The sequence below is a fragment of the Nansenia antarctica genome (assembly GCF_963989245.1).
Source record: "Nansenia antarctica genome assembly, chromosome: 1".
Lineage (NCBI taxonomy): Eukaryota > Metazoa > Chordata > Actinopteri > Argentiniformes > Microstomatidae > Nansenia > Nansenia antarctica.
Genome location: NC_137674.1, coordinates 110,871,159 through 110,881,158, shown reverse-complemented (window position 1 = coordinate 110,881,158; position 10,000 = coordinate 110,871,159). Strand labels below are relative to the sequence as shown.

General features: G+C 48.0%; 1 protein-coding gene across 1 annotated transcript in view; it reads left to right on the top strand.

Annotated features, from left to right (window-relative positions):
* The first annotated feature begins 5,495 nt into the window (after nt 1-5,495).
* Nucleotides 5,496-10,000, top strand: part of LOC308173411 (uncharacterized protein) — a 7,133-nt gene continuing 2,628 nt past the window's right edge. The window contains 3 exon segments of the mRNA XM_080548438.1: nt 5,496-5,572; nt 7,293-7,421; nt 7,979-8,089. Of these exon segments, the coding sequence (XP_080404564.1) occupies nt 7,299-7,421; nt 7,979-8,089 (234 nt within the window). The 5' untranslated portion in view covers nt 5,496-5,572; nt 7,293-7,298.

The window sequence follows — 10,000 nt, the reverse complement described above, 5'->3', positions numbered from 1 at the left end:
ATGTAAATGACGATTTCTTCAAAATAAGAGCCTTATTTTATTTATTTTATTTATTTTTTTAATAAATATTTTTGTCATTTAGATAGACGCTTTTAATCCAAAGCGATTTACAATTACGAATTACAGGGACAATTACAGGGACAATTACGAATTACAGGGACATTCCCCCTGGAGTAACTGAGGGCTCGTGCCGTGCACACAGGGCCATTGCGTTGCACCGGAAGTCATTCATCTCAATGGGGCCGTTGCGTTGATCAGTTGCCTTGCTCTGCATTGCGTTTCTTGACCGTCAGGGTGCGGCAATCAGTCAAAACATTTCAGCTTTTTGCGTTGCGTTGGATCCGGAAGTAAACCGGAAGTAGTTTCTTGCCCTGAGCTCTCGCCTCAGATTTTAAATCCTCAATTTTGGCCGCCATTGGCTAAAATCTGTAATTTGGCTCTACAAGTGTTAATATGTCATTTTATGAAGTTGTTATATGTTTTCAGGCGAGAAAGTAACCATATATATTCACAAAATGTGTCCAGTTTATCAAAATAACCCGTTTATATATCTGATCTGACGTTTTTTTCCCCACTTCTGTGGGAAACTTCGCTAGCAACACGAGTAGAGTTGTTGCGTCTGCATCGCACGTTGAAGTACGTCAAGTCCATCCCAACAGGTTGCGCCAGAACGACGCAACACAATGGCCCTGTGTGCACCCAGCGTTACTCAAGGGCACACTAGTAGTGGTGTGGTTTCAGGCGGGATTTGAACTCACAACCTTCTGATCACAAGTCCAACTCACTATCCTAGACCACCACTACCCTCCGAGTTCAACTTTATTTCGCATTTTTACACATATAGGGATCAATCATAATCATATACAATTTGGTGTTGTCCCAGAAGGGTTTCTAATTGTTGTTGTATCCTAATTCACCCTGATTAGATGGTATTGCCCCCCAGAATGATCAGATGGGCTGTACAGAAAAGATTTAAATGTTTCTCTGGTATCACTCAACTTCTAGAATACGTATCATGTGAGTTGGATTCTAAAGTGATGTTATAGCAAATTTATGTTGCTGTCTATTCACTCCGGTCATGTTACCTCAAAGTGCCTCAAATCTGCACTGCGTAAATACTAGTGATCCCATGACTTTACATTCATGTTTTTTTTTAAACTCTTTTAGCGCTTTTATTTCGAAGCCGCAAAAATGGTGAAAAGCGAAACCGGAAGTGTGAACGGAGCTGGTGGGGGCTCGGGGAACAGCTGAGGGAGGGGCGGGGTCAACACCACCACGAGACACAAAAGCACTACGTCATGGTGTGATGTTCCTAGACTGTACGCTGCCGCTCCCTACCGGCGTCTACAGGTACCGCAGCTGAGATTTGCATTGTAGAGACAGACTGCTGATATATATATATATATATATATATATATATATATATATATATATATATATATAACAGGCCTAATTACATAATAACAAGAATATTGTGTGGAATAGGGACTGGTATCACACAATTTCGCACGTGTTATAACACCAACCTCTCAACTCTGTTAGGATGTTGTCACAATGCATACAGTACCATTAGAATGATGTCACAATGCATACAGTACCATTAGAATGCTGTCACAATGCAACAGTACCATTAGAATGCTGTCACAATGCATACAGTACCATTAGAATGCTGTCACAATGCATACAGTACCATTAGAATGCTATCACAATGCATACAGTACCATTAGAATGCTGTCACAATGCATACAGTACCAACAAACACTGTTGTCATCACAACTGTCCTCAACACTGTGATCACATGACCAGCCTTAAACACCATCACATGACCATCGCATGACCATCGCATGACCAGCCTTATATGGACTGAATGGACTGCACTTATATAGCGCTTTACGACGGCCTCTCATTCACCCATTCACACACACATTCACACACCAATGGCGGAAAGCTACCATGCAAGGCGCCGGCCCCACTCACTGGGAGCAATTTGGGGTTCAGTGTCTTGCTTTCCCAAGGACACTCGACATGTGGCCAGCCGGGGCTCGAACCGCCGATCTGCCAACCTTGCGATCAAGCCTCCACCCCAGTCTCTACCCTCCACCCCAGCCTCCAGCCTCCACCCAATACCCCAGCCTCCACCCCAGCCTCCTCCCAGCCTCCTCCCAGCCTCCACAGCCTCCACCCCACCCTCCACCCTCCTCCCAGCCTCCTCCCAGCCTCCACCCCACCCTCCTCCCAGCCTCCACCCCAGCCTCCACCCCCCTCCTCCCCAGCCTCCTCCACCCTCCTCCCCAGCCTCCACCCCACCCTCCACCCCAGCCTCTACCCTCCACCCAACGCCCCAGCCTCCACCCCACTCCTCCTTGTTGCCGTTGGTTACCTTGGCTGTAGGCCAGTCTCTCCATGCTCTCGCTGTGAGTGATGCCCCAGCGATGAAGACTCTGGGGAGAGTACATGATGAAGACGACCTCTGACCCTCTGGAACACACCCCGGTGTACTACCTGGAGGAAGGGGGGGGGGGGAAGGGAGATGGAGAGGAGGGGAGGGGAGGGGAGGAGGAGAGGGAAGAGGAGGGGAGGAGGGGGCAAGGGAGATGGAGAGGAGGGGGGGAGAGGAGAGGAGGGGGAGTCACATGTTATTAGACTCTTCATCAGGAGTCACATGTTATTAGACTCTTCCTCAGGAGTCACATGTCATCAGAACCCTTCATCACCAAACCGAGAAGAAGCGAGAGAAGAGGAGAAAGAGGAGAAGAGGAGAAAGAGGAGAAAGAGGAGAAGAGGAGAAAGAGGAGAAGAGAGAAAAGAGAAGAGGAAAAAGAGGGGAAGAGGAGGAAGGCAGCAAAGGTGAGCAGCATCAAACAGCGCTGCTCTGAAACGAGGTGCCAGAGGAGACAGGAAGTGAGGTGAGGAACGCCATGACTACTTCCTGCCTCCTCCTCTTCAGCTGAGACGACGAGGGACGGAGCAGGAAACAGACTACACTATCACTTCCTGTCAGGGGGAGGAGCTTCACGTTCCACTGCACATCGCCTGTCAGTCAACAGAAGCAGTGTGTGTGTGTGTGTGGTTCACACTCTGACCAGACCTAATGTTGTTGTCCTGCGGCGCTAGCTCTGCTGAGTAGAGTCATATGACTCTGATTTCCTGCTGCACCCTCCCTCCCTCTCCCTCCCTCTCTCTCTCCCTCCCTCTCTCTCTCTCTCTCTCTCTCTCTCTCTCTCTCTCTCTCTCCCTCCCTCTCTCCCTCTATCCCTCTCTCTCTCCCTCTCTTCTCTCTCCCTCCCCCTCCCCTCTCTCTCTCCCTCTCTCCCTCTCGATGCATTGAAACATATAGTACACACACACACACACACACACTGAAGGTAAACATTCATCACACACACATCCACACCGCTCCCCCCTCCCCCTCCTATATTATATATGTACACACCAGACACACTCATATCTGTACTACACACTCCTTCCCATCCTGCTGTACACACATGCAGACAGCCTTGCCTTACCTCCCCCCCCCACACACACATCCTGCTGTACACACACACACACACACATGCAGACAGCCTTGCCTTACCTCAGTTCAGTCCAGTTCAGCTGGTTCGGCCTGTTTCAGCCCAGTTCAGCCCCCGGTACAGCCCAGTACAGCCCAGTACAGCCCAGTACAGCCCAGAACAGCCCAGTACAGCCCAGAACAGCCCAGTACAGCCCAGAACAGCCCAGAACAGCCCAGTTCAGCCCAGTTCAGCCAAGTCCACTCCCTGGTTCTGTCCACTCGGGCTGGACGGCTGCTGCTGCTGAGGTGGACTGTGGTCCGGACGCCTCATCCCTTCATCATCCCCAGAGGAGGAGAGGAACACAGAGGAGAGGAGGAGAAGAGAGGAGAAGAGAGGAGAAGAGAGGAGAGGAGAGGAGAGGAGAGGGGGATGTCGCCTTGTGGAACGACTCCCAGTCACACAGTGGAGGGGAGGGATGGAGGGAGGGATGGAGGGAGGAGTCTCTGACCAGAAGTGGGGGAGGGGGAGGAACTAGCATCCGTCGAGCAGCCAATCACAGACCTGCTGCAGTAAATAGTATGCAGGACCATTCAGGAAGTGGTGTAGAGTGAGTGACAGTGCAGCTCTGTGTGTGTGTGTGTGTGGGTCTGCGTTGTGTGTGTGTGTGTGTGTGGGTCTGCGTTGTGTGTGTGTGTGTGTGTGTCTGCATGCGTGTGTATGTGTGTCTGTGTCTGTCTGAGTGCGTGCGTGCATGCGTGTGTCTGTGTGTGTATATGTGTGTGTGTGTGTGTGTGGGGGGGGTGGTTAGGGGAAAATTCTATTTGGAAAAATAGATTGTATCTCAATGAGACTAACCTGGATAAATATATAGGTTAAAGAAAAATACATAATAACAGTGTCACGTCTGAACCACCAGAGGGCGATCTTGCCCTGTGTTCAGACTGGCTCAGTCTCCGGCAGGGTGCTGACCGGGTCAGAGGGGGACGAGGGGGCTGCTGAAACTGTCCCCAATATGAGTCCCTTTTATAGATTTCACATTTTTTATAGAAAAATGTGTCTCTGTGTCCTTGTGTCTCTCTGTGTGTCTCTGTGTCTCTCTGTGTCTCTCTGTGTCCTTGTGTCTCTCTGTGTGTCTCTGTGTCTCTCTGTGTCTCTCTGTGTCTCTCTGTGTCTCTCTGTGTCTCTCTGTGTCCTTGTGTCTCTCTGTGTGTCTCTGTGTCTCTGTGTGTCTCTGTGTGTCTCTGTGTCTCTCTGTGTCTCTCTGTGTCTCTCTGTGTGTCTCTGTGTCTCTCTGTGTCTCTCTGTGTCTCTCTGTGTGTCTCTGTGTCTCTCTGTGTCTCTCTGTGTCTCTCTGTGTGTCTCTGTGTCTCTCTGTGTCTCTCTGTGTCCTTGTGTCTCTCTGTGTGTCTCTGTGTCTCTGTGTGTCTCTGTGTGTCTCTGTGTGTCTCTGTGTCTCTCTGTGTCTCTCTGTGTCTCTCTGTGTCTCTCTGTGTCTCTGTGTCCTTGTGTCTCTCTTAATCTAAGGACACTTCAATCTAAAGGCACTTAATCTAAGGACACTTCAATCTAAAGGCACTTAATCTAAGGACACTTCAATCTAAGGGCACTTAATCTAAGGACACTTAATCTAAGGACACTTCAATCTAAGGACACTTAATCTAAGACCACTTCAATCTAAGGACACTTCAATCTAAGACCACCTCCACCAGTACAAGTGAATGAACTCTACAGTCAGTCGTATTGTAGCTGTGTTGACACCGTGCTAACACTCCTGACCAGAGGGAGAGAGGGGGAGAGAGGGAGAGAGAGGGAGAGAGAGGGAGAGAGGGAGAGAGGATCAGAGAGAGAGAGAGACAGAACTCAAGGTTAGGAGTGGGTGAGTGGGATGTTAATGATTTCCTCTACAGATGTGGCGGGGGGAGGAGGAGAGGGGGGGGGGGTGGAGGGGAGGAGTCATGCAGGGGGAGGAGTCATACAGGGGAATAGTCATGAGGAACGACCATAAGTTTGACCAGAACTCTGACCAATCACACAGACCAATCACCTCTCAGCAGCCAAACTAACTACTGGAGCACTCGGTGAGTTCCTCTCTGTTCTCTGATCTCATATCTCTGATCTCTTATCTCTGATCTCTTATGTGAATCCTTTCGTGTCTGTGTCCTCTCACAAGAGGAGGAGGAGAGGGGGGAAAAGAGAGTGAGAGGGAGAGTGAGAGAGAGAGGGAGGGGTGAGGGAGAGAGGGGAAGTGAGAGTGCCGTCTATCTGAACATCAGAACAACTGGAAGAGATTTTGTTAAAACTTTCACTTTCTTCATTCCTCCCCCCAACCTTTCTTTCTCTCTCTCTCTCTCCCACTCCCTTTGTATCCACCCCTCCCTCCCTCCCTCCCTCCCCCCCTCCCTACCTCCCTCCCCAGGGATGAGTCCATGAATGAAGTGCAGCTGTTTTGGTTTAGCTGAGTTGTGCAAGACTCCAGAATACACACACACACACACACACACACACACACACACACACACAGTGTCCTAGGAGAGTGCTTCCAGAGGTTGTGTAATACTGAGTTTCAGACAGGCAGGTCTGTAATCTTAACTGCAGCTCAGCTCTCTCTGCTCGTTCACATGTTGGATCGACATGTAGGGCTTACATGTGTGGTTTATATGTGTGGTTATGTGTGGTTTAGATGTGTGGTTATGTATGAATGAATGAATGAATGAATGGTCTTTATTGTCATTGCTATAGTACAGGTACCAAACAACGACATTTAGGAGGGGTGGCTCCCCTGGTGTTAGGAAAGAAAAAAAAAAACACAAGAAGGGAAGGAGCTGGTTTACATAAATAAAGGCTATGTACACTATCCACTATACTATACTGTACAGATAGACGACTAGGGTTGTCATATTGCACGTAGTGTTATTGCACATGTATGGTTTAGATGTGTGGTTATGTATGGTTTAGATGTGTGGTTATGTATGGTTTAGATGTGTGGTTATGTATGGTTTAGATGTGTGGTTTACATGTGTGGTTATGTGTGGTTTACATGTGTGGTCATGTGTGGTTTAGATGTGTGGTCATGTGTGGTTTAGACTAGGGATGCATTGATACCAGAAGTCCACAGGGAAAACCCACAGCTGCTCAAAGCCAGTGTGAACACTGTCGGCCTGACACCAAGGGCGTGGGTTTGGTCAACATCGGAATGTTGTAATAAACGACTTAATTCCGAAGACAATGCAAAGGAGTTCTCTCAAATATCATTAGGGACATTAGGTCCCTACCGTCCATATGCAAACCTACTCCCTTGCCTGACACAAGGTTGGACAGAAGGTAGACACAAGAGCAGGTAGACACACAACAACAACAGCTCACAACTCCCTGTGCAAAACGTAACAGGGCAGGAACACACGCTCACACTGAATGAACAGGTAGGGCTTTCACACCGCCAGGGAACCGTTCTGGAAGTCTGGAACTGGCCGACGCTGTCTCTGTGTCCCTGTGTCTCTGTGTCTCTGTCTCTCTGTGTCTCTCTGTGTCTCTCTGTGTCTCTGTCTCTCTGTGTCTCTCTGTGTCTCTGTGTCTCTCTGTGTCTGTGTCTCTCTGTGTCTCTGTCTCTCCCTCTGTGTCTCTGCCTGTGGTCCTCAACATCAGTCGATAAATATTCAATAAATAACACTATTTTCGAGGCGCTACAATGCTGACAGCTATTGGTTATTGTTCTTCTGTATTAACCTGTTGTCTAATGGCTCTAATGTTTTTATAAGCAGAAGATAAATCCCCATCCTGTCCTGTTTGTTGTGTCTGCAGAGCGTCATGCCTGGGGCCATGGTGTGTGACATCAGTCCAGTAGGGGGCGCCAGAGAGGCGCAGGCCACCACAGTAGGCGGGGGGAAACCCCTCCACCGCTTCATCAGGGGCGAGCCCAAGAGTCTGGGGGTGAGACCTCTCCTCTCCTCCTCCTCTCCTCTCCTCTCCTCTCCTCCTCCTCTCCTCTCCTCCTCTCCTCTCCTCTCCTCTCCTCTCCCCCCTCTCCTCTCCTCTCCTCCTCTCCTCTCCTCTCCTCTCCTCTCCTCTCCTCTCCTCCTCTCCTCTCCTCTCCTCCTCCTCTCCTCCTCCTCTCCTCCTCTCCTCTCCTCCTCCTCTCCTCTCCTCCTCCTCTCCTCCTCCCCTCTCCTCTCCCCCCCTCTCCTCTCCTTTCCTCCTCTCCTCTCCTCTCCTCCTCTCCTCTCCCCCCCCCCTCTCGCCCCCTCTCCTCTCCTGTCTGCCTGCCTGTCTGCCTGCCTGTCTGTCAGCCTGTCTGTCTGTCTGTCTGTCCGTTATTTGTATTTCGCCTGACTACCGATCTCAGTGAAGAGTTTATTTTTACTATCGTGTCTACTGTCTGTCTGTCCTGTCTGGCCACTACGTACACCCCAACCTTACACTCTTCTCCTCCCTCATCCTCCCCCTCCCCTCCCCTCCCCTCCCCTCCCCCCCCTCCCCCCTCTCCTCAGACTGTGATGGTGATCCTGGGGGGGTCCATGTTCCTGATGTCCATCCCTCTGAGCCAGAACAGCCGGCCCTACTCCGCTGAGGGAGTTAACACCTTCCTGGGCGGAATCATGGTCTGTCTATGAGCTTCTAGTGTGTCTATATCTGTGACCTTCTAGAGCAGGGGTCGGCAATTAGGTTTGGCCTCGGGCCAACATTTTTTTGAGCCACTAGATGGCGGGCCAGAACATAATCAAAGGCTAATTTAAGCAATTGATTGTTTAAAAAATGTGACACGTTCTAATACTTTGACTTTTCTTTCGAAAAATGTACACATCGCTAGTCAACTAACACAGCTTGTTTTGTGAGCCTGCTAACAATGTAAAGTAGTGTTCTAGTTAACTAGGTAGTAGTCCAATCCATTACGTTGCAGTATTAGGCTTGACTAGCGAGTTTGTGTTGTGATTCTCAACAACGTTGAAACGTAGTTTCACCCTTTTCCATAGTTTTGAATAATAAATGTGTGGACTGACGATGTATCGCAGCCTAACTTATTCTAATAATTATTTAACATAGTTTTATTCAGATAATTATTCCCCCCTCCTCCCAGACAAGGTCACATTATTATTGGATTGGTTGTTTGCGTGTCGGGTGAAGTTAGCTAAACATTTAACCTGCTAGCAAGAGAAACATAATGTCACTCTCCAAAGGTCTAAAGAGGAAAGTTGACGGTGGAAACAGGGAATTTAAAGAGGAATGGAGAGCGAACTATGCGTTCATCCTACCTGGTTTCATCAATGCAAAGCCGTTGTGAGACTCACATTTTCCGTGCTCACAATGTTCCCTTTCTATACATGCGAGTCGTCCTTTTCGTCAATGAATGTGATAAAGACGCACGAGAGGAATCGATTGATGCATAAAAAATAAAAATAAAAACTGCCTGCGGATGGCGGTATACCCTTCAAATAACAAACAATCTCTGCATGTCTCGCGGACATCTCAACATGGATCCATGTCGTTATCATAATGGTCTTATTAATTAGTAATCACTGAGTATGAAAGCATAGTGGGACTGTCAAATTAGTCCAGAAATCTCCTCAGTAAAGTTTTGTGTCAATCCAGGAGGAACTCCAGACAGCTCTGAACCCCTTACAGGAGTTCGTTGCATCGTAGAAAGGTTGCGGCGGTGCATAAACTATAGAGTTGCGATAGTTGAGACTCTCTCTAATTAATTTGAAATACAGTGTCCGTTATTACAAACCTGCCTAAATGTCCCTTTGAAAACACTCAAGTTATCACTATTATCAATAATCAAATCAAGAATATTATTAGTTTTCAAAACAACCGCGGATTAAAGTGACGTCAATATCACCAGATATCAAGCAAATACTGACCGATGGGAGATGCCACTTTTCACATTACGTGAGTACCAAGCCTGTCGTTATTGTATTTAATAACCTAATTGTATTTTGTATATTTTGAATGAATGGCTTATGGCTCATTGTACTTATTATCCCTAATAGCGCGTTTGCTCTGTCGTTTCAGGAGCATAGGCCTACCACCACTTTTGCGCCGATTTTGTTGTCAATGTTTTTCAGAAAATTAAACAGAATTTGCTTTGTTACTGTTCATATGTGTGTTGCAGTCACATACGTAAACATTACGTTTGAATGATTTAATGAGCTGATGTTATTTTTTTCAAACCACACACGCTATTTCAGCACCACGCCTTGTCCACCTACTTATGGGTCACTGATTATGGTTCAGCGTCAGTGCGCTTCGCTGCCTGATTGTCTGTCCCTGTGTCATTCACTCTCAACATGAATAAAAGTACAATACGCATTATTCAGGTGGAGGTCGATTCTCTATTCGGACATTATAGGCGTGGTGTGGGACTGTCGGTCCGATATTGTAAAAAAAAAAGAAAAAAAAGAAAAAAAAAAGTGGATTCTCAAAATAATCTGCTGGGCCAAATATTATTGGTGACGGGCCAGCAATGGCCCACGGGCCGCCTATTGCCGACCCCTGTTCTAGAGTGTCTATAT